Source organism: Rattus norvegicus, chromosome 10 (genome assembly GCF_021556685.1).
Source record: "Rattus norvegicus strain SHRSP/BbbUtx chromosome 10, alternate assembly SHRSP_T2T, whole genome shotgun sequence".
In the NCBI taxonomy this organism is placed as follows: Eukaryota; Metazoa; Chordata; class Mammalia; order Rodentia; family Muridae; genus Rattus; species Rattus norvegicus.
In genome coordinates, this window is record NC_141543.1 from 36,681,285 (window position 1) to 36,706,138 (window position 24,854).

Consider the following 24,854-nt stretch of genomic DNA (forward strand, 5'->3'; position numbering starts at 1 on the left):
ACTGTTCCTCCAGGGAGAAAGACTGAAATCACCGAGAAATGACCTTTTAGGGAAGTAACTTGAAAGAGAAGGGGAAAGATAGGGACACAAGGGAAGGAAGGAAGGAAGGATGAGTTGACCTGCAAAGGCCCCCCGAGGCTATCGGAGGCTTAAGGAAGCATAGGATTAGCTTGAGCTATAGTGAGTGCAGGGAAGGAGCAAAGTCAACAATGGAGAGGCTGTCCGCTCTTAGAGGCTCTTTTGAGGGCTTGTGCTTTGACCCCAAGTGAGCTGGGGAGCACCAGAGCTCCAGCACTGTTGTATGAACTGCATCAGGCCGTGGTGGTGTGGTCTCAGTAATACAGCAGTTGTGGCGGTGACAGCAGTTGTGGCGGTGACAGCAGCCTGCAGGGGCAGTTAGGAAACATGCACACCTAGGGCGGAGTCACTGAGTGACCCAGTACTCCACCACAGGGACCTGCTTTGCCTAGTTTGCTGTCTACCGCTGTGATCAACAACACTGTCACCAAAACCATTGTGGGAAAGAAAAGATTTATCTCATTTCCCAGCTAACAGTCCACCCTGAAGGAAGTTGAGACAAGAACACAGAGGCAGAAACTGAAGTAGAGACCACGGAGGGCCCACGGCTGAATCAGTCTGCTTCTTATACAATCTAGGACCGCATGCCCAGGAGTGGCGCAGCCCACAGTGAGCTGGGCCCTCCCTCACACCAATCATTAATCAAGAAAATGTCTGACAGACTTGCCTACAGGTCAATCGGTAGAGAAATCTCATCAGTCAGTGAATTTTTCCCCATGACTCCAGCTCATGCCAAGTTGACAAAACCCTAACCAGCTCAGAGCCCAAGAGAAACAGAACCTGTAACGACACAGAAGCTCACACATGTGTCACAGAAGCTCACACATGTGTCCAGCTTTCATCCCTAGCAGACCCAAGGAGGAAATCACCCACATCCATCACCTGGTAAATGGGTGAATGAAATATAGTGTGTGTGTGTGTGGTGTGTGTGTGTGTGTGTGTGCGCGCGCGCGTGTGTGCACAGTAAGTGACATGGTATTCCGTCATCAAATAAAAGCAACAACAACAGCAACAATAACAACAAACCAATTAGTTTCTGTCACCTGCCACAGTACAGATGACACTCAAAAACACCCTGCCAACTGCAAGAAGCCAGGCCTGAAAAGTCATGTCCTGTGTAACTTCATTTGTAGGGAAATGCCCAAACAGGAAATCCACAGAGATAAAAGGTCATTTAGAAGTTGCTTAAGGCTGAAGGAGAGGGTGTTGGGGTAGTATGGGATGATGGCTCAGGAGATTTCTTTCAGAGGGTGGAAACATTCTAGAAGAGATTGTGTGACGTGTTCACCCAGTTCTGTGAAGACACTAGAGCATGCTGGGCTGTCACTCTGCCTGGAGGAATCACAAGAGTAAATATGATATCTCAAAACATCTGTCACGTGTGTGTGTGAGTGTATGTGTGTGTATGTGTGTGTGAGTGTGTGTATGTGTGTGTGAGTGTGTGTATGTGTGTGTGTGAGTGTGTGTGTGTGTGTGTGTGTGTGTGTGTGTGTGGTGGGGTAGTTCAAAAGCCAGAAGAAGCAACAGTAGTAATGGAGGGGTAGTGAGTAATAGAGGAGGAGAGAAAGGAGGAGGAAAAGGAGGAGGAAGTGGAGGAGAAAGAGGAGGAGGAAAAGGAGGAGAAAGAAGAGGAGAAAGGAGAAAGAGGAGGTAGAGAAAGAGGAGGAAGAAGAGGAAGAAGAGAAAGAAAAAGAACACAGGAAGGGAGGTGTGTGGAGAAGAGGATCTAGGTACAGATGTGAGCTCCATCCTATGTCCAAGGCATACCATACCCAACTGCCAGCCCCTCTTATCAAGGACCAGCAGGCCACAGCCAGTCCAGTTAGGCTTCTTGCCACGATGGAATTGTTCCCCACTAGCAATGCTCACAATGGTGTAATGGTTACTCTCAGCTTTCAACTTGATGGGATTTAGACTCGCCATGGAAACATACTCCTGGGTATGTCCACAAAATATGTTTCCGGAAAGGTCTACTGGAACAGGGAAGGCATCCCCTGAGTGTGTGTGTGTGTGTGTGTGTGTGTGTGTGTGTGTGTGTGTGTGTGTGTGGTATGGCATGACCCAGACTGAGTCAAGAGGAGAAAGGGAGCTGAGCACCAGCTTTCACCTCCCCCTACTCCCTGACCTGGGTACAACCTGACCAGCTGCCTCATGCTCCTGCCTGTCGCCATGATGGACTGTGTACCTTTAAACTGTGAGCCGAGAAAGCCCGCCCTTCCTTCAGATTCCTGGAGATGCTTCATGAGGCATTAGAGTAACTACTATGGATGGCCGCGGTGGCTGCTGAGCGCTTGGAGTGAGCCTCGTGTTACTGAGAAGCTTCCCCGTTAACTACCACTGCTGCTATGCTCAGTCAAGGGCCACGCTCGAGGCACAAGGCTGCGTATCATCCCACATCCTTCCTTCCAGATGCACCTCTTTCGGGGAAGCTCTTCATTTCACACCCAGTTTCTGATGCCTCCTCTCTCTTGGATCTGCTTCCCAAAAGAGACTTTAGGTCTGGACGTCAGGCCATCTACAATACTAACAACAGCTATGAAACACTTTAAGCTGTCATATGGCCCTCCTGGGCTCCTACCGAGAGACTGTCTATCTTTCCACCACCCTGAGAGGCAGGCTTCATTTCCCTGTGCTGGGGTGTGTGTGTGTGTGCATGTGTGTGTGTGTGTGTGTGTGTGTGTGTGTGTGTGTATCTGTTTATCTTTTCCACCACCCTGAGGGGCAGGCTTCATATCCCTGTGCTGGTGTGTGTGTGTGTGTGTGTGTGTGTGTGTGTGTGTGTGCGCATGTGCACGTATGAAGTGAGTCACACACAGCTAGAAAACAGCAGAGCTGGTTTTGACCTAGCATCGCTCCTTACCCAGGCTGAGGCACCTCCTCAGTGCAGTCCCAGCTCTTGCTGACTACAGGGTGGATCCTGGCCAGTGTCAACACTCTATGAATGGAACATATGTAGGGTGTGGGTTGTACATGCTCTGTCATCTACTGGGGGGCACAGACCAGCTTTGAAGTATTCCCTGCCGCTCTCATAGTTGCCAGTGAGACCCCGGAAAGTGACTGGCTGCTCACACCTCCTGTCCTTTCATGCTATTGTCCGGCTTTCCCTGTCACTGTGAAGACCCTCGGCCCTCTCCCTGTTCTTCTTCCTCTAAAAATGACTCTGCCAGAGCTCCTGACTGCTCTCCGTGCTCCTCCAAGCCTCTTCCCACCTCCGTCTTCCAAGCGTTTCCTACCTAGTGACCAATGTCCTAAAAGCTCAGATCAGCCCACAGCGTCCAACCCAAAGCTCTAGGCTCACAGTGCCCATCTCATGGGTCCCTGTCCCCCTCCCACTGCCCCTTGGACCACTTCCTTGCTTTTACTGTTCTGCAGCTCACCCCCTTTCTGTCCTCCATTTTTTTTAACACACTGATTCCTCCAGGCCTTGGGGTTTTGCAGGGCCATCTTCCTGAAGCCTTTCTCTCGACCATCATATTCCTGTCTCTCGTCACCCAGGTCGTAGCTCAGTGCCATTGTCCCTAAAGCGGCAATGACACATAGATACTCTGCAACCTATGACTGTAGTAAACCGTATTTTACTCACGCCTTTACCATGTCCTAAAACTACTGTGTGCTTTTGTCACTCCGTGCTCCAAGCATACACATACTCACTAGGACGCATCCTCTGTGGAGGCGGGGACACCTGCTGGCTTGGCTCACCCGCAGGGGTGTAGGTGGCTCTCAAAAATATTGGCTGGGTAGAAACAAAATGACATGGCGCCGCCAAAGTCTAGACGTGGAGGGGCAGGGGGGGCTTTGTGAGCCTCCTGCCATGGACCCGCCCCCACCCCACTCACCTGAAAGTACATGAACTTCATGAGCTTGGTGACCTCTGGTTCCAGCACCTCCACCGTCTTCTCGTAGATCTCTACCCGATTGGGCTGCTCATTGCACTTCACCTGTGAGAGTGAGAGGCACATTCAGCATCCAGGCTCCCGGCTGCTGTCTCCTGAGCATGGATCACCTGTTGTGCGCATGGAGCATCTCGTCGTAGATGATAATGGAGAGGGTCACCCTCGTGAGAGGGAGCTGTAGAAGACTGTCAGGCCCCATAAGTGCTGCAAGGTCCTCTCCCTTTATCCTGATGCACAAGACCATGAACTGGTCTGTCCTTGTATGAACTGGTCTGTCCTTGTATGAACCGGTCTGTCCTTGAATGAACTGGTCTGTCCCCCTTATGCTGTCTGTATGCCTGGAGCAAAGCTCTCCAGCCATATCTAAGTGAATGATGGATAACCTACGCTGTGTCATCCAGGCACCGATTTTCTCTGCCTGGTTCTTCTAGTCAGCATGTACCCTTCGTAGAGCATGCCATATGTTCTGTGAACGCACATGCGCCAAGCCTGCTCATAGGCTGGCTGACTGTGAGAGGGAGCCGATGCTTGTTTCATTCTTTAAATAGTGACTCACTATGTAGCCCATGCTGGCCTGAAACTAAAGATCCTCCTGCCTCCTACTCCTAGGTGCTGGGAGCACCGGTGAGCATTGCATCCACTGGACAAGGGTGATCTTTAATGGTTGTCAGGGGCTAGATAACTGCCAGTGGGTCATTAAACAGACAAAGTGACATGATCATATACATTCATATCCATATGTGATCATATACATTCATACATGATCATATACATTCATATCCATATGTGATCATATACGTTCATATCCATATGATCCTATACATTCACACATGATCCTATACATTCATATACATATACAATCTATACATTCATATACATATACCATTACGAACATTAGAAGGGCTAAGGGGGATCTCTGAAATGACTATGAAACGGTACCACCACACCTGACAGGCAAAAAGGCCACGGAACAGTTGAGTATGATTTGATACCTATTTTGTTTTTGCTTTTGTTGTTTTTACACTGCTGGGGAAAGAATTCAGGCCTCAGGCACCAAGACTTTGAGTACGTTTAGCCATGCTTTACTACTGAGCCGCAGCTCTGGTTTGGTGCCTTTCTCCAGAATAAACAAAATTCTGAGGCTGTCCCGATGACAGTTCAGTGGAGAAAGGCACTTGCTTTCAAGCCTGATTGTCTGAATGGGGAAAACCAATTTCTACAGATTGTCCTCTGACTGACACAATGTATGCCATGGTACATACATACCTTCCTGAGAGGAGAATAAATAAAGGGAATAGAAAAAAATTTTTAAGACAATCTACTGTTTAAGAAAAACAAAACCAGGCTTTGAAAATGTGAAAAAGTACAAAAAAATTGTTACTAGTAACTGTTCCTAAATATGAGGGTTAAAAGAAAGAGAGAAGGGTGTCTCTGTTTACTTGATGTGCATGGGGACTGTTGGTTTTGTTACAATGGAACCCACTAATTAAGCAAAAATGTCAATGGTAATAAAACTATCTGAATTTTCAACAAGCCCAAGACAGACAGTGTAAAAAATGAGAAACAATGTGGTTTTGTGGTAACGATCTGGATTTAAAACTATGTTTGTGCCAATAAAAACATGGTGCCCAGAACCATGCAAAGCAGAGGGTTTAGGTGAAGAAGTGAGGGGATATCAGGTTCGTTACTTTAGATCCTTGGCGGCAGCCTGGGTGGCAAGAGACATCCACTGCTTTTTAAAATAAAATACTGTGCACAGTATGTGCCCGGAAAGTGGTTTTAGACCCTGGGCGTGGACCTTGTCAGTAGTCTTATGGAAGTCCTTTGGGTCAGAAGCCCGGATTTGCTTCCTGCCACCCGGTTCCAGTTGGAGGGGCACTGCAGAGGCAGCGACGCCTCCCTGAAGGGCAAGGGAGGCCCAGCAAGGATGGTCTCACCTGCGGGATGGCCCGGGAGCAGCTGCGCCAGGTGTACAGCATGACCGCGTAGTCATGACCCTCCTCCAGCATTTCATTCTGGAATGGCAAAGCACATTCATCAGGGAGATGAAACACTAGGGCCACGAACTTCTCTAGGCTCTCCTCTGAGCCACTCAGGATGTGGACCTCGACAGGCGACAGCAGCATCACTCTAGGGCTGGCTGACAAGTCCGTCTGAGCTTATGAGTAAGAACCTAGATTCCCGTGAAGTCCCCAGGTAAGTCACGTGCACCTTAGAATCTCTGATGTAATAAGAACTTCGGTGAAAGCCAGATGAAGGGCCACATATTCTATGATTCCTTCTGGACGGACTGTAGTTGATGGGAGCACGTGGGGAGAGGACCTAGGATGACTGTGAATCGTCTAGGGTGTCTGCATGATAATGAAATTAGATGGCAGTGACAGTTGCATAATACTGTGAAGATGATTAATATAGACACACATTTTAAATGGTTTCCAACTATGGAAAGCATACCTCAAAGAATATTAGGAGACAAGAATTAGTATTATGCTTCCTCTCCTTGCAAATATATCTAGGGGAAAAATGAACTTAAAATTTTAAATCTATTTATCATTCCACTTTATAATACATTTTTAGGATAGAATCCAATTTAATTTGGAGCCTATTTAACAGCGACGACTTCCATTCTTAATTAAGAAATCAGTAACACGCTGTCCCCGAGATCAGAAACAACCGAGACCAACCATGGGCTGCCTGCTTTCTCTTCTGTTTGGGCACACGTGTGTGTCTAAAAGAGGAACTGATGGTACTGGGAGGAGCACGTGGCTATCCTCAGCCACCAAAGGCCCTCAGTGAGCATAATTTCATTCAGTTAAAAAAAGGCTGTAGCCAGCATCCTCAGGTCCCAGGATCTGTGCCAGAAACAGGACCGAGAACCAGTCAGACAGCCCTCGGGACAGTTCAGACACGGTTGTTACAGAACAAGCCAGAATAGAGGTCAAGGTGGTGTGGTGGAAAGAGCCCCGGATGAGGCCTTGGGAACCTTGAGTTACTGGTTTTCCTTGGGACCATCTTTTAGAGATGTATATTACATATCTAATAGCCTATAGGTATAATATATGCATATTATATATTCTAGAGATGTATTTCTAGGCAGCTACGGATGACCTTAAACTCCTGATCTTCCTGTCTCTACTTATCAAGTGCTAGAGTGATGACACACACCACCTGGTTTATGTGGGTGTTAGGGACCAAACCTAGGGCTTTGTGAATGCTAGGCAAGCAGTCTATCCACAAAGCCAGGAGGTTTATGCAATTCGTCACAGCAGCATCAGAAAACAAATAGAATCATGTTTAGAGCCAGCCTTTGCCCGTCTGAGCCTGTGACCTGGTGCTTCTGAGACCCCTCAGTCTGGCTCTAGTTCCCCGACCCCCGACCCTAAGGGATCGTAGCAGCAGCTGGAGTTGACGTTCTCTCACGCACATGATCAGTACACTTGTTCCCTGGAGTCCCTGTCCCCACCTTCCAGGCCTCCGGGAACAATAACTGGAGACTCTCAGCCAGTGTATGGGTTCCTTTCGTGCCTCTTTATAGCTCGTCCCAAGAGTGATTATGGTCAAGCACGGTTGAACCAATGCTCTACTCTTTCTCTTCCGTGACTGAAAATTATCCACAGCTATTTAGTTAGTTAGTTAGTTAGTTAGTTAGTTAGTTAGTTAGTTAGTTTGTGGTAGGGTCTCTGGTCCAGGCTTGCTTCAAGCTTCCTATGTAGCTGAGAAAGTGATCCTGGACTTTTGATTCTCCTGCCTCCACCTCCCCACAGTTGGGATCACAAGCCTTTGCCAGGCCATGCCCAGTTTATTTGGTGTCAGAGATGTGGTGCATACCAGCCAGGGCTCTGCGTGTTCTAGACAGGCAGCCAAACGACCGGGTTTCCTCCCCCCAGCCTCTGATCTGCACTTTGGTGAGATGAATCAATCCTCAGTTACGGGCCATTTAGACTTGAGACTATGACTCTGTTTCTAGGTGGGCCCATTTGAAAGGTGACTGAGGACATCATGAGGGCAGGCTCTCACTCAATCTGACTGTCACCCTTATAAAGAGAGGAAACTTGGGCACACATAGGGACATCTGACACCCAGGAGTTTGTGAGGAATGAGCCAGAGTAGCCAGAGAAACATCAGGAGAGAGCAGCCCTGTTGACACCTGGTCCAGGAATCGCATCCTCCAGGGCTGTGGAAAGGAAACAACCATTGTTTAAGCCTTCTACTCATAATATTCTGCTATGGTGGCCTAGGCACGAAAATGGTTTCCAGGTATAGACCTTGTTCTCCATAAGTGCTATATATAGTACCACACACGGACACACGCCAATTTTGGGCAGCCTGAACTGTCTTTGCTGGTATAGAAACACCTGCTAGCCCCATCCCAATGTCATCTCTGACTGCTTCAACCTTCCGTAGTAAGAACCACAGAGAGAGGTCGGGACTGTTCCCAGGTTCATGCAAGGACTTACTAGCTGTAGGACCATGAACAACTCACTTATTAATTTCTCCAGACCTCAGTCTTCTCATCTCTACAATGGGTATAATGATCCCTTTGCAAGCCCCAGGGTTATTATGAGGCTCTGACGCTATCACACAGCAGATTGCCCTGACTACATTTCAAAGGGCACAACACATGCTATCGTTACAAGGCTGCACTAAGAGGTGGCCAAGCTTCCTCTGGCCTTCTGAAGGTCCCTTGAAAAGCTGAACTCTAAACTACTATCACAGTGTGGAACGTTTGGACAGTTTTTTATTTGCTTGCAAAAGCTTTGTCACCAGAGACTCCTAAGTTTAGAACTGCCACCTATTAGCTGTGAGACCCTGAATCCATTTCTTAACAGTTGAGAAACTCCAATGTTGGCCAACTGCGATATTGCGGCTACCAAGGACCTACCTCACAGGGTCTGTGAGGATTAAATGAGACAGTGAACCTGAAGTATCTGCATAGAAAAGTATTTGGTTGACTTGTCTCTTTCCCACTTTACTCACAGGAACTGAGACTGGCCCCACACTAACTCTAGAATCAGCTCATAGCAGGCACACAATGCATAACAAATGAGTTAGATTTGTAGAATATGTCCCACACAGTGAGAACAGTCCAGAACATACCCCACACAGTGAGAACGGTCCAGAACATACCCCACACAGTGAGAACGGTCCAGGGAAATATGTGCAGGGGCCCACAGATGAGGAATCTAGAATTCTGCAAATGTCTATGGGGATAAAAGGGAAGAACAGAATTCTGCCCTCTTAAGGTCAGACCCTAAGAGGAATGGAAAACAACTGTTTCCATTTTTTTTTTCTTTTTCTTAACAACTGGTTCCATTTATGAATGATTTAGGCCAGCAGCTTCCTTGAGTCAATAAATAATATCTCGCAAAGCCATGTCACTATCGTCTTTAGGAGGAACTTCACTTCAGAATGGACTTTCATAGGCCATGACTATGACAGAGCATATTGGGGTAGCTAAGCACAGGTCTGGTATGGGAAGCTGCCTGTGGTTCCTCATACTTCCTCAGGGTATGCATCTGTACCTGTGGGTCACGGAGACTTACCATGCTGGAGTGGACCGTTGCCTGCTCAATGTACCTTGCAATGCCCGTGACAAATGCATTCCTGTCCTCGAAGTTTGTGTCGAAGTTAGCCTGTGGAGATAGAGGGCAAGAAGGGCATTTGGTTGTTGGAAAACACATCCAAGCTGGCTGGGTGTCTAGGGAACAAGCAAACAGCTGCTAATAAAACCCCACGAGCTTTCTGTGGAAACCTACTGACCCGAGGCTTCAAATATTACCCCTCACCCCCAGTCCAGCTGAGGGCAGACGGACAGCACCTACTTCCCATCGGTGAGCGGCTTCACTCAACCAAGCCTCGGAAGCAACCATTTAGTTCTGAATCCACACTTTTAGATTCCAGTTACTAAGGCTTTGATGATCAACTTCGCCTATTTAATCACGTAATAAATGCACTGACATGAATCTGTTTTATATGAGTGTCATCGTGAATAAAAAAATAATCTAAGCACAGGGAAACCATGCTTCCAGCTAACTATGTGAGTCCAAACAGCTGCTAAGAGTCAAAGGCGTGCATGGCTTTTATCCAGCCGTTCTGACCGGCTTGCCCGAGGGTGCACAGGTGTCAATGGACGAGTCAGGCCACCGCCGCACTTTTTATGATTAAACAACCTGGAAAGATGGAGTCACCCAGCAAAAGCTGAAATAGATGCCAGTCTGGACAGTGGGCTAGAAAAGACCCTGAGCCGCTTAACCCTAAGGTGGCATTACTGCACTGATGCCCAAGAATATCCACAGGAGAAGTTTTTGTCACTGTGACTTTTGAGACAGAGGCTCTCTCTGTAGCTCAGGCTGGTCTCAGACTCACGCAATCCTCTTCCTTCAGCTTCCTGCATGCTGGGATTACAGATGTGAGTCACCACACCTGGCTGCACAATAAACTTTAAGGAAAATATAAAATATATATATGTATATATATATATAATTTCCTATTTTAGTAAAAAATAAATATATACCATATGTGTTTAACAAAACAAAATGTTCATGAACACAGAGTAAGGGTATGTTGGGATAAGAAATTTCTATGCCATACTTTTCTATTTTGGTTACAATGAAAAATCTCTCTATACATTACTCAAATTAAAATATGTTTGTATAATTAAAATTGTAATCTATGTTAAAAACTACAAATAAGTCAGATTTAGGCAATGAATCTTCAAGCACGTGACTGATACATTTAATTATTGAATGAAATGAAAAAAGATGTAATTATGTTTATTCATAGTTCACCATTTAAGACTTAGCAAAAAGGTCCAAGATAGCCCCAATTTCCAAATTAACACATTCCGTGTTAACGTGGCCTTCAGCCCGGTGCATCCAGACAAGGGTCTTTGGCCAGGCTGCCTCTAGCTGCACAGGTGCCCTCCTCGCTGTGCCTGCCAGGGTCACAGTCGTATGTAATGTGACAATGGTTTATCGACAGATCTGATCTAGGGCCAAAGCAAACAACTGTGACCCACTTCCCTGAGCCACGGGTTGCCATGCGGGCTTATGTGAGCTCTTGTCACGTACATGAAGGAAAAAGTAATTACCCAGGCAGACTCCAGAGGCTTCTAAGCTGTGATATTTAATTCATGAGATCGGGGTTGCCATAATCCGGGTGGTGCAATAACAGAACAGTCCAGAAGGAATTTGGGGTCAGAACGGATCAACAAAGGCTCCCTAGGGGAGGGAAATTGTCTTGGCACACATTTGTTAGTTAATCTAATCTATTCCTTCCACAGGGCTCCTAGAGTACACCGGGACTCCATCAGCTCCTGACCTTTCACCTTCACGATACAGACCTCCTCCTCCTCCTCCCTGCACTTGAAGGCATATCCTCTTACAGGACCTCGGGAGCCCAGGTCTCTCCACTACCCTCTGCTTTTTCCATTACCTGGTACATAATGGAGGACGGCGGAGGCTCGATGCATGGCTGCTGGTCTGGGAGGGGCAGTTCCTCCAGCAGGTCCACGTTGGACAGGGCATCTTCCAAAGTGACGTGGGTGGTCATGGCTGCGGCGTCTGTCTCCCACACTGATGGAGAGGAAGGGAGAGAAACGACAAGGGAGAATTTCAGGGACATTCAAAATATTTTCTTTGTCCTCACCCTGTCTGAGCCTCTGTCTGGGTCAAGGGTCACCAAGGTCACTTCCTCCTGGGTGTCTTCTACCTACACCTTTAAGGTCTGAGTCTCACGGTCAGCGAGGTGGCTCAGTGGGTAAAGGCACCCACCATGGCATGAGCCGGACACCACTACACCATGTACACATGAAAATAATAAATTAAATAATAAATACATTTTGAGGACGTCTTGGCCGAACCTTGCCCAAGTTAGACTGTGTCCCCACATGAGCGGTGGAGAAGCACAACTCTGGGAAGTAATGTGACACGTGATACCCGTGTCCTTCTTAAGGACATCCCACAATTCCGTTCTTTGATAATGGTACAGCATAAATATCCACCCCAGAACAGCCAGGATGATCAAGGGGACCTGGGCCTGGGTTATACAGGCTAATGAAGCACGGACTATATAATTGTTAACTCTTAATAACCAGCCTTGTTTGCGGCAATGAAGAAGCTGCCATGTCTCCTATGGCCTGGGGACATTTTATGGACCACACCAAAGTAACCAGTCCTCACTGGGTATTTTCATGTCTTGGACCCAGGCAGAATGGGACTGGTTGGACGTTAACTCTGCCAAGCAGCGAAACAGCCAGAAGTAAGCAGGGCAGCTGACCAACCCAAACTAACGGCTACTTTAGGAATACAGCACCCTATGAGCAGAAGAGTCATTTTTTTTAACACAAATTTACAGGTGAAAATTCTAACGTATGACTTAGTGTATAAATCATGTTCCCATAAATAGCTTTGGGAAAGGATATCTTAAACCAGGTATGGTGACAGATGCCTGTAATCCTAGCATTTGGGAGGCTGAGGCAAAAGAATGGAGAATTTTAGGCTAGTGTGGGTTACACAGCAGGTTGCAGGCCTGCCTGATTATGCAGTGACTGACCTCAAACTGCATCCCTCAAGTGAAACAAAACCAACCCTGTGAGTTACCACAGCGTAATGAGGTTAGAAATCAGCAGTGCAAACTGGAACCCCTAAAAAATTACTCCTTTGAAAACTTTCAAGCACCCGAAACTTATTCATAGCTGCAGCGTAATTCCAACAGAAAGGGTAACTACTTAGAATTTAAGAGCATGAATTTAAAAATATTAAATATATTTAGTTGAAGGTAAAAAAAGTGGAGCTTGGGTCTAGAGAGAGAGCTCAGCAGACAGGGTGCTTGGTGCTTGTTCAGAGGGCCTGAGTTTGGTTCCTAGCATCCAAGTTGGCTGCCTCATATCCACCTGTGAATGCAGCTCCAGGGACTCTAGTGTCCTCTTCTGCACTAACGTATAGGGACTGTGCCATGTTAGGAAAAATAGTGTCCAATTGCAGGCCACATGGGGACCTCTGACATGTGGTCCAGAGGCCCTACAGAGCTGGAATGGATACCCAAGGTTGGGCGGGCAGATGGGGGCTGGGCTGCTACAGAGCAGCTGACTAAATTCACACTTCAGTGAATTTCAAGCACACCTTCTGGGCATGTACCCTGCTAGTTGGCATGGCCAGCCTCCAGTGAGGACACTTGGAAGTCAGCAGTGACCTCCCCCAATGCCTCTCCTCTCATCCCTACTCAGAATTCTATGTGTGGTGCTCAGGTCTAAAGTAGCATGACTGCTGGCCATGACATAGCCTCTCCTCCTCGTCCTCCTCCTCTTCCTCTTCTACCTCCTCTTCCTCCCCTTCTTCCTCCTCTTCCTCTTCTTCCTCCTCCTCCTCGCTAGTATTCCTTGATTTATATTTTACAAATTATGTATATGCACATATGCCTCTGTGTGGGTATGTGTACATGTATGCAGGTACCGATAAAGCCCAGAAGAAAATATCAGATCCCCTGGAGCAGGAATTACAGGCAGTTATGTGCCTCTTGATGTGGGTGCTGGGGACTGAACTCAGGTCCTCTGCAGAAGCAGTAATGTGCTCTTGACTTCTACGTCATCTCTATCATTTCTATTAAGTCTCCTTGAGAGAGGGATAATGATTTATAGGGTACCTGATCTACAACTACGAAGCCCTACAACTCCCTTCAGTGTGTCAGACAATAATAATAAGCCTTTCTTGGTGCCAGACACAGCTAGCGTTCACCCGCTTGCCTATCCGATCGGCCATGTACCATGGTGACCCTGCTTCATAGACGAGAGGGCATGCGGTATTAGTGGGGTTTGGTTCTGCTTGCACTAAGAACCACACACACAGCTTTATCAATATCTGCTGGGGCTCCACCCCTAAGACCAAGATGACGTTGTTTAAAAGCATACTGTTTTGTGCAGTAAGAAATCCAGACTGCAATGTACTGGTCAAACTGCTATGACCACCAGGCCACTGGCCAGGTTGCACAGAGTAGGCCGTCGATCGCACTGTTGGTTGGGGTGTAAAGTGTGTAATTGCTGCAGCCTGAAAAATGCAAACATCCGTGACCATGGGACTGCTGGAGCCCTCCTCAGTGAAGCTGAGTAAGACTAAGCAGCAGCGAGCTCCGGGATGTGTATGTGAGCCTCGAGGACCATTTATCTGAGAGGAGGATGCATGCGAGCGCACACACACGCACGCTTACTGAGGCAAAGCTGCAAGGGAAGGCCATATGAAGACAGCTGAGCTTTGAGGGAGGGGAAGGAAGAAGGGCAAGGCCTTCAGGGGCAGGGAAACAGTCCAGCATTCCCTGAACATATCAGGCTTTCCAGATTTCACCTCGTTATAAAATAAGCGTTGAGCTTAAAATGCAAACCCTTAAAAAAGGATCAAAAGAAAGAAATGAGTACATATATCAACAAGTTGTATAGCCACACCAAAAGGAACTGTTCCAAGTGATCCTATGGTGTGTGTGTGTGTGTGTGTGTGTGTGTGTGTGCCAGGTGCTTGTGATGGCCAAAAGGGGACATTGGAGGATCTCCTATTCTCCCCTTAATTTATTGACTCACTCCCTTGAGACAGGGTCTCTCACTGAATCCAAGGCTAAGCTGATAGCCAAAAACAAAGCAAAACAAAACAACACACACACACAACAACAACAACAACAACACACACACACACATACACACAAAGCAACAACAAAAAATGTCAGAGTCTCCTGTCTTTGCCTCCCACAGCACTGGGATTGTAGGCGTACATGGCCATGCCTGACTTTTCACATGGGTGCTTGTGTGGCAAGCACTCCTACCAACTGAACCATCTCTCTGGCTTCTAATTCGGTAATCAGATGGTAGATCCAACTGGGACACATCTTGAGAACGACAAAAATTAAGGAAAAGGAAAAGTTTAAAAAAAAACAAACAAACCACAAGCTTACTTTTCAATGTCACATTGGTGTAAATATTACTGTGATGTTTGAGTATATTATGAGGAAATGAGTGATGATGAGATGTGTTCCTGGTGTTGTTTAGACAGAGGCAGTCTTGATGTGGCTGAAAGGAGATACATTGTTACAACTGAAGAAAATCAGTAAGACCCAAATACCACAGGAAAAGGTATCCTTGCACTATGGGCTTGATACAACATGAAATCACCTGTGAGCAGTCTCAATTATCTACACTGGGTTGGCCTATAGGCAGGTCTATGAGGGGATTGTCTTAAACTGAGTTAACTGATGTTGGAGAACCAAGCTCACTATGGGCAGCACCATTCCTTAGGCAGAGAGTCCTAAGCTATACAAGGGGGTATGCATGCATTCATTTCTTTCTGCTTCTGGGTGTACACGTGACTAGCTGCCTTAGGGTCCTGTTGCTATATCTTCTCCAAGGAGATGGACTGCAGCCTGGAGTTGTAAGCTAAAATAAACCCTTTCTCCTCAAGTTGCTTTTTGTCCAGATACTTTACTACAGCAATATAAATGAAACTAGCACAAATATGGATAACAAGTATCCAGAAGAACTTACAGGTCAATAAATATGTACGCATGCATGTATGTGTTTATACTATATGTAAAATTAAAACACATTACAAAGTCCCCCTGACATAAATACACATATATAAAGATATAAATATGATGTCTATATGTACAGATATAAGCATACATGTACAAGTGTGTGTTTCTGCCCACCAAAAAGACCTACCCATAAGCAGCATGCACCTTCAGTGCTCAGACGCCAGTCTACAACTATGACTTCTTACTAAGGAACCGAATACATGAGTCCGGGTCTGGGGCAGAAAATGTCTGAGAAGGTTGAGAACTTTCCTGACATAACAAGGAAGCTGTCTATTTAAGACACTGGGGCTGTGTGTGCAACAGATCCATAGGAGACCCTGACTCAAGCTCCTACTCTCCCTGGATGGGATCATGTAAGCATCCATCAGCTAAAGTGCAGTGGACCAGAACAAGAATAAATGCCTTTACATCACTGAGATCCCAGAGTTCCTGGCTCTTATTACTTGGATGGTGACTGATCCAACTGTTATGTTGAAAACAGGAAAACACAATGAGGTAACTTGCCTTTCCTAAACAAGATAGACTGCTGTGTAGGATAAGCAAATCAGAAGAAAAGAGACGCAATATTTGTTTTCCTTTCTGAGACAATGCCAACTGGAACACTTGCTTTCTAACCCCTTAATGAATAAGTGGATCTACCCACTGGTCCTCAAGAGGGCCAGAAGCACGAAATGTAAACAGCCAGGTGAACCACGTGCTGCCTGCCTGATGGATGGATACATCATCACCTGGGAAGAATGCTGGGCCCAAAAGAAACACCAGAATCTCTTCAGTCCTTTGCTTTCAATTCACATCCTAACACCTCACAGGTACATAGCAACCTCTTTAACAAATAAGTTAAAGGGGGAGGGGAGAGGGGGGGAGAGGAGAGGAGGGAGGGAGGGGGGAGGGGAGAGGGGAGGGGAGAGAGGAGAGAGTGCAGAAGACTCACAGCAGCCGGGAGCTGTGAGATTTAGTGATCGGACACAATGTTTGTTTGGATCCTGGTTCAACTATTTTGAACTCAGCCCCCGACCCCTACTCCCAAACAAAACTGTAACACTTAGGGGAAAACAAACAAACTGGGAACTGAATCCCGACTGCAGGCTCGATAACTAGGGAGAAACTGCTATGTTTGGCTGTAATATAGTATCAAAATTATGTTTTAAAAGTGTTTTCTAGGTTGGGGATTTAGCTCAGTGGTAGAGCGCTTGCCTAGCAAGCCCAAAGCCCTGGGTTCGGTCCTCAGCTCGGGGGGTGGGGGGGGGAGAAAAAGAAAAAAAAAAGTGTTTTCTAGGGGCTGGGGATTTAGCTCAGTGGTAGAGCGCTTACCTAGGAAGCGCAAGGCCCTGGGTTCGGTCCCCAACTCCAAAAAAAAAAAAAAAAAGAACCAAAAAAAAAAAAAGTGTTTTCTAGAAATATCTACTGAAATAGGAACAAAGTGACACAGGGTTTTTGCCCCCAGCAATACAAAATGGGAAGAATGAAACATAATCATGGGTAAGCAAGAGGGTTGAGTGGGTAAAGGAGCTTGCAGCCAAACCCATTGATCTGAGTTTGATCCCTGATTCATGTAATTTGTCTTTTACCCTTAAATATAATTTAAAAAATCAGGCAAGAGTAAGAAGTGTTGGTACATTGTGATGCTGGTAAGGTGATTCATTCTCTCTCTCTCTCTCTCTCTCTCTCTCTCTCTCTCTCTCTCTCCCCTCCCTCCTTTCCTATCCAATTGGGTGTCTATCTGGAACTTTCTGTAAAAGCCTCCAGCTCAGGGTATCAGCACCCAGTTCTTATTGGAATTCTCTTCTCCCTTTCTCCCTGCCCCCACTGTCATCTACCGCAATCCTTCCTCTCACCTTTCCCCTAAAACCTGGGCTTCTTCAGGACTTCATACGCTTCAGAAAACATCCATTTACCAGAATAGCCCTTAAGGTTTCCCCCTTCAAAACGGTAGCAGCATCCCATAGTTTGTTGAAGAAAATCAGTAAATCAGTAAGTGGGTTGCCTAAAAAACAAACAAACAAACAAAACACCCCAACAAATGAGAAGTCTTGGTTTACATGAGGCAGCGTTCCTTGTCTTCTTGGAAACACAGCTTCTGCAACGGATTTGCCTCCGTAGCTCATCCGCTGCCTAAGGCAGGTGGAAATCAGACATTTTTAGTTCAAGTGCTGGAAGTCAGTGCCAAACCCACATGAATCAGAAAGGAAGATGTTCTAGAAACTTGAACAGAAGTCTGTGTGAAACCAAGCGTACCTTTTCTGGCCCAGGAGGCCAGCCTGTTATGCAACCTGAGAAAACTCCATGTGTCCAGTCCACGCGCACGGGCTGCTTTGTCATTTTGGAAAAGAGAGTAATAAATGACTCCAAATTCACTCGAGGCCTGCTTTACCTCAGGCAGTTGCGGTCTCTCGGCTTGAGGAATCAAGGAAGTTAGTTTAATTCTGTGTCTTCATAACCAACCAAAAGCCAGTGGCCTGGCTGCCCCAAGAGAAGTAGAAGCTCTGAGCTGATGAGTAATTTGCTTCTGAGAGGGGAAGGCAGAGCCTCCAAGGCTGAGATGACTGACAGATCTGGCACCAGTGCATGATGGGAGGTAGGAGAACCTGGGTTTGGAAATGCTAAAGTTAGGATCTCACTGCTATGCTCCTTCTGACAATTTCTGGAAGGAACGAGACCATTAGGCAGTTTTACCAAGGTTGAATAGCAGTGGGTGGGTTTGAGCGCTGGGCCTGAACCTGTTGCTCAATACTGAATAGCCACTGAACCATAAGCTTGTTATTTAACCTCTCGGAACCCCAGTTTCCTGATCTGTAAATGGGCCACAATTTATAATAGCGCCTGTCCTTTGTTCTGAGCATTTTATAACTTTACAGCATGTAGAATACCAAACAAGATAGCCTGCGCCAGATTAAGCATTCAGGGAAGAAGTTGTCAGAAGATAAAAGTACGAATCATCAGCTTACTGGGCTTAGTCACAATTCGTGAATCACAGCAAGCCTCCATACTCTGAAACAGACTGAGAGCGCTCTACACAAGTGCAGAACAGCAGGTAAGGTGGGAGCAGGAAGCTATGCACCATGAAAAAACATGATGGGGTAGCAAGCTGGCTCAGCTCAAAGCATTTGCTGTGCAAACTTGGAGATCTGGGTTCAATTCCCAGAATCCACATAAAGGTCAAAGGAGATGACCAACTCCAAAGCTGTCCTGCCTTTCACACATGTGCACATGGCCTTGCAATGCATATACACATACGCTCTCCTAGTTGGCTTTTTGTTGCTATGAAAACAATCTGCCCAAAAGCAACTTGGAGAGAAATGAGTTCATTTATTTAACCTTACTGGTTACAGATCATCATGGAGGGAAGTCAAGACAGGTATTCAAGCAGGAGCCTGGAAGCAGGAACCACAAGGTACTCTGCTCACTCACTGACTTGCTAAACTATTTTTCTTATGAGGTCCACGCCCACCTGCCTAGGGACGGCACCGCCCACAGTGGGCTGGGCCCTCCTACATCATTGGCAATTAAGAAAATGCTTCACAGACACATCCACAGGTTTGTCTGATGGAGGCAATTCCTCAGTTAAGGTTCCTTCTGCCCAAGTAACTCTAGTTTGTGTTAAACTGACAAAAACTAACCAGTACACAGACACACACAGACACACAGACACACACACAGAAGACTGGCTCGCATGAGATTACTTTTTTTGTAAAGGTTATGCAGAAGGGTCTTCCTGATTGTGCTAACTTGGCCACATTAGGATCTCCTGTCTTCAGAAGAATCAACAACAACAAACTGGCTTGTTCGGGAATCCAGCCCTCTGCTCAGACTAAAGCTATGGCTTCTCACTGCCCACTGCCCACTGAAGGCCATGGTGTGTAAACCATGGAGCAGGTGAACATTGCCATGAGTTCCCTACTCCCCCACTCGGGCAGGCGTCGCCCCTGTCACTAAGATGTCAGCTCTGTATGGTTTTCATCTTCCCTTCCCATCAGCACTGCCCCACAAATTCAAGAGGGCAGCTACTATCTGATGCTTCTTCAGATCACCGTTTCTAAGAAATAAATGCTTTCATTCATGCCAGCGATCGACAGAGGCCAGGCTCACAGGATATCTTTCTTTCTAGTTCCCTGTTATTTTAGGTCATGCCTGCTTTCGTACCTTTTTGGAAAATGCTAAGCGTATCATCTCCCTCCCAGGTTGGCTGCTTTTCCCTTCCTCGGGACCAAAAACTCTCTTAAATTGGAAAGAAAAGATTAGGAAACCATCATTTAGGAGATTCATAAACATCTAGAGGCCAGGAGATATTTTCTCCATCTGTCCAGCTATCCAGGAAGAGGATGCATACACACAAACACACACACACACACACACACACACACACACACACACACGCCCACAGACATACATATACATATATAAGCAAACAGATTTATATATACAAGGAAAATATTATGCAAAGATACTTTAAAATATAAAACAATTAAAAGGGTCTCATTAGGTTCAAATGAGATGGCATTTGGGGAGGCGAGCAAAATCCCAAGGGCACAGCCCGCTTTCCCATCCATCCTGTGTATAGCCAGAGTGTAGCAGGAAACTCTGCAGGCATAGAAGGTGGTCGTGGCAGGGTACAGCTCCATGGAGACCCATGCCCTGTGGAGTGGAGCCCCTTCAAAACCAGCAGGGCAGGGAAACGATTACGTATGCTCATCTTACAGGGATGCCACAGTGTACCACGACGGGCCACGCAACCTCTGCTGAGTGGGTTGGGCATGAAGAGCTGTACAGGAACAGTCTGCTCAGACAAAGTCAGGCACCCAAGCTGTCAACCCTGTGGGAATCGCTTGGAGCTGCTCTTAGGGGATTACGCACACTGAGGCTTCTTAAACTTTTTCTCTTATAATCTCTTTCAACCCAAGAAATATAGATTATGGGTAAACAGATATATAAAACAGGTATGCAAATCAAATGTTTAACAGTCATAAACCATAAGGGAATTTATTTTCAAACAATTTCTTAGCATTACATATAATGTTGTCATCTATCAAAGATGAAAACAATTTGCATACTGGTGAAATAAATGTGTGTAGTGTGCATACACAGTTAGAAGCATGTTCCCATGTATGTTAGTGTGTGTGTGTGTGTGTGAACATGCATGTGGTTGACATTGCATGTATTCCACAACCACGTTCTATCATATATACACAGGTACCATCTTGCTAATCCAGAACTTGCAGACTTGGCTAGGCTTGCTGGCCAGCTTGCTCCGAGAAGCCTATCTCCAGGCTTCCATATCCACTGGGATTTTACACGGGTTCTGGGGAACCAAAACCTGGTTCTTCTGCCTCCCTACAAACTCACTGAGCTATCTCGGTGGACTCTGCACTCATTTATTTTTTACACAAATATTTCACACTGTAGGATGCAGGATATCTTCAATGTTTTTTCAGCTTGTCTACAGTTTGGTTTTCTAATTGTCAATGCAGAGAAAACATTTCATAAGCAAATACTACAGAATAACAAAAGCAAAAAACAAGCCAAGAAACAACAACAAAAGCATGTTCAGAGCCATTTTGGAAATGGTTGAAAATTCTGTCCTGATCCCAAGTCAAAATTCATTTCACACTTTTTTTTCTCCCAAATGAAGTAACTCAGACAGCAATGTTAACAGCTGGCCATTCTAGCACAATGCAGCCCGATGGGGCATTAATTTGCTACATGCCGAGGGACAACAGCAGGACATGTTGAAAGTTTTTGTTTTCTGTAATTAAACCATGCTGCTTTTTACTTTGCAAAGTAAATTCACCACACTTGATGCCCAGAGAGATGGCTTGGTGGTTAAGAGCACTGGCTACCCTTCCAGAGGACCCAGGTTCGGTTCCCAGCACCCACAGAGAGGCTTACAACTGTCAATAACTCCAGTTCTAAGGGATCTAACACTCTTCTTCTAGCTTCTGTAAGCACTGTATGCCGTAGTGCACAGACATAAGCAAAACACCCATGTGCATACAATTAAATAAAAGGAGACTGATTAGAATGAAGGTTGTGAAAGAGGGGCTGGTGAAATGGCTGAGGGCGTGAAGGTGCCCCGGACAAGCCTGGTGATTTGAGTTCTCTGAGACCCACACAGTAAAAGAGAACTGACTCCTGCAACTTATTCTCTGACATCCACAAACTTTCGATAGCATGAGTGCGTGTTCATGTTCGTGTGTGTGTGTGTGTGTGTGTGTGTCTGAGTGTGTATGTGTGTGTATATGTGTGTGTATCTGTGTGTGTATCTGTGTGTGTATATGTGTGTGTATCTGTGTGTGTATGTGTGTGTATATGTGTGTGTGTATCTGTGTGTGTGTATATGTGTGTATATGTGTGTGTGTATCTGTGTGTGTATCTGTGTGTGTATGTGTATGTATCTGTGTGTGTGTATATGTGTGTGTATCTGTGTGTGTGTGTATCTGTGTGTGTGTATCTGTGTGTGTATATGTGTGTGTATGTGTGTGTGTATGTGTGTGTGTGGTGTATATGTATGTGTGTGTATATATATGTGTGTGTGTATATATATATATGTATGTGTGTGCGTGTGTGGTGTATATGTGTGTGTGTGTATATGTGTGTATGTGTGTGTGTGTGTGTGTGCACCATGCACAAAAACTGGTACCACTGTACAACATGGTAGTATTCAGCAACAGAAAGGACTTCAGTCCGGATACATACTATGACCCTCAGTGCAGGCATGAATCTTGAACACACCACGCCACGGACAGAAAGATCTACGTTGTATGAATCCATTTATACAGTGTCTGGAGATCTACGGAGACGTGGAGTGGACGTGTGGTTGCCTAGAGCTGGGTGTGGGTTTGGAGGAAATCTGTGTATGAGGTCTCTTTCCAGGATGCCTTCTAGACATGTTCTAATGTTATCTTAAGTGATTGTCGTTGCACAGGTTTGTTAGTTACTACCAATGATGAAACCATATGGTTTAAATGGTTAAGTTGTCAGGTAATCCGACTATGTCTTAGCAAAGTGATCACTCCCCCAAATTAGTATTTTTATGAAGCTATGGGCATTACATAAACAAGTAGGGTACAGAGAGAGCCAGAGATTATGCAGGGGACAGTGGGAGGAATAAGGAGAGTGAAAGACAACCCCACCCTGTGTCATGGAGATCCCCTAAATTAGCTGTCCAGCCTCTCTCCTGCCTGGTTGTTGTCTGTTTCACTGGTCTAGAGCTCACAGCAGTTTTCTGGGTGTTGGAATGACAGGTGCACACAGCCCACAAACACACCCACAAACACACCCACGACCACTCCACACCCATAGTTCTCATCTCGGTGCTTCTGCTGCAGCTCCACTCTGCAGAAAAGACTTCCAGATGACAGGAAACTTCTGGGGCTGGGGTGAGATCGATTTTGAAGTTAAAGATAAACAAGAAAAAAAAAGTAGTTATCCTCCGGAGTTCTCTTACTAGTGACACAAAAACCGGGACCCGGACATGACTCTTGCGTGCAGCGACTTGGCTGGTTAGAGACTAACAGAGCAATCTGGGAAGACAGAGTCTGATGCAGAAACTGACATTCAACTTGATGTTAGGAGAAAAAAAAAACCTAAACTTTCCAATGGAACAAAACACCGAATAAGAAAAGAAATAGGGATAAGAAAAAAAATAGAACGTCACTTTTGGCCTGCTCACTTCGACGAAAAACCTTAATAAGATAGAGGTTTTGCACATGATTTAGGTTAAAACCGATCTCAGTAGATTAGGAAACGGGGTCGGGGAACAGGGTGTGATTCATCACAACCGGGTGACCATCAGTGCAGAAAAGACCTAAGCCTGGAGCAGCAGTCTGAACACATTAGAGAGTAAGATGTAGGTATTGAAGAACCAGCCCTCACGGGAAGGAAGCCCTGCTCTGCAAGGCATGGAATCTTTTGACACTTTTTTTTCCCCAAAAGCACGGGGGCCTGTATTGCTTTAAGCAGAATTTTGAATTTTATTCTGAAATACAGCAAGCAGCAGAGCAGTGAGACACCTGGCAGTACACAGTACCTGCTGGCTAGGCAGTGCCTCACTGGCTGCCTTTCCCCTGGGAGCAGAGGCCCTGCCACCTGCAGCAGCTCTCTTCTCAGGGGACCTGGGGGTGGAGCAAAGACGCCCAAGTAAGCCTCCACTTGAGCTCCCACAGAAAGCCTATCTGCCCTGCTTGTTTTTCTAAAAGGAAACGGAGACATAGGCCTTGGGGCAAAGGGCCTTACCATTTCATTGGCTGCTTTCCTCAGCTGCTTCCTGTGTTAGTGGCTTGAGGAAGGCTTTTTGGTGACAGCCAAAAAGTAAGCAGATGCCACAAGCTTGGGGCCACAGTCACCAGTCCTTTATGCAGGGGAGGTCATTTATCTGTGGTGCCCACCTGATTTCTGCCCCTCCTAGGGACTATAGCACACTGCCACATGAGGAGCCCCCATGGGACCTATGTGTGGAGAGGGGAGCAAGCTTTCAGACACTCCGGCTAAAGGAGCCATCTGCTGAGGAAACCCAGAGGGGACTTTCAGGCTTGGTTTCCAGATTGGAGGATTCAGAACCTGCCTGCATCTTTGGGGACCTGCAACCTGAACAGGACTCTGAGACTGACTTAGGCTCCCAAATCACTTACTGGGAAATATGGAGATTGAGATCTGGGGGTGGAGGTGGGGCAGCCCAGTAAGTACAGAGCTTACTGTGCAAGCATTCAGAACTGAGTCTGATCACCAGGACCCATATTTTAAACAGTCAAAGTTGGGCCTGGTGGCACTTGCTTATAATGCTAGGGCCAGAGAGGTGAGGACAGGTGAATCCTTGGGGTTCACTAGTCAGCCTAATTGGTGAGCTCCAGGCCTATGAAAAACTGTCCCCAATAATAATAATAATAATAATAATAATAATAGTAATATAATCAAGGCAAAGTAGACAACATCTATGGAGATGATACCCATGGTTGCACAGTTGACCCACGGCCTCCATTTGCACACACACACACACACACACACACACACACAAGAAAGTATAAGAAAGATGGAGTGCTAGTAGCACTCCACCGTGATGTCAGAGTCTGTGTTGTAAAAGTTGTTGCAACACAGTTCAAGCACTGAGGTCTGCAAACAAGCGGCATTTTATAAAGCACGAGGAGAGATTTCAAAGTGTTCCCACCATATCACTTCTAACATGTTTGTCCTTTCTGCAGAGTATGGTACCGAAGCAATGTGAGATACCAATCACGTGACTATCTTACAGCACATAGACTTTAAGAAGAAAATAAATTACTGTACTTGATCTTTTCTCCCTGGGCATTTCTAACCCATAGG

The 24,854-nt window shown here is 46.1% G+C and overlaps 1 protein-coding gene across 11 annotated transcripts in view; it reads right to left on the reverse strand.

Annotated features, from left to right (window-relative positions):
• Positions 1-24,854, reverse strand: part of Cyfip2 (cytoplasmic FMR1 interacting protein 2) — a 119,630-nt gene that overhangs the window by 88,759 nt on the left and 6,017 nt on the right. For 6 of the 11 annotated variants that reach the window (NM_001446893.1, XM_087571626.1, XM_087571632.1 and 3 more), the window contains 4 exon segments: positions 3,915-4,016; positions 5,909-5,986; positions 9,515-9,604; positions 11,406-11,545. In NM_001446893.1, coding sequence (NP_001433822.1) covers positions 3,915-4,016; positions 5,909-5,986; positions 9,515-9,604; positions 11,406-11,522 — 387 coding nt within the window. In that variant the 5' untranslated portion in view covers positions 11,523-11,545. 11 annotated transcript variants of the gene reach the window in all.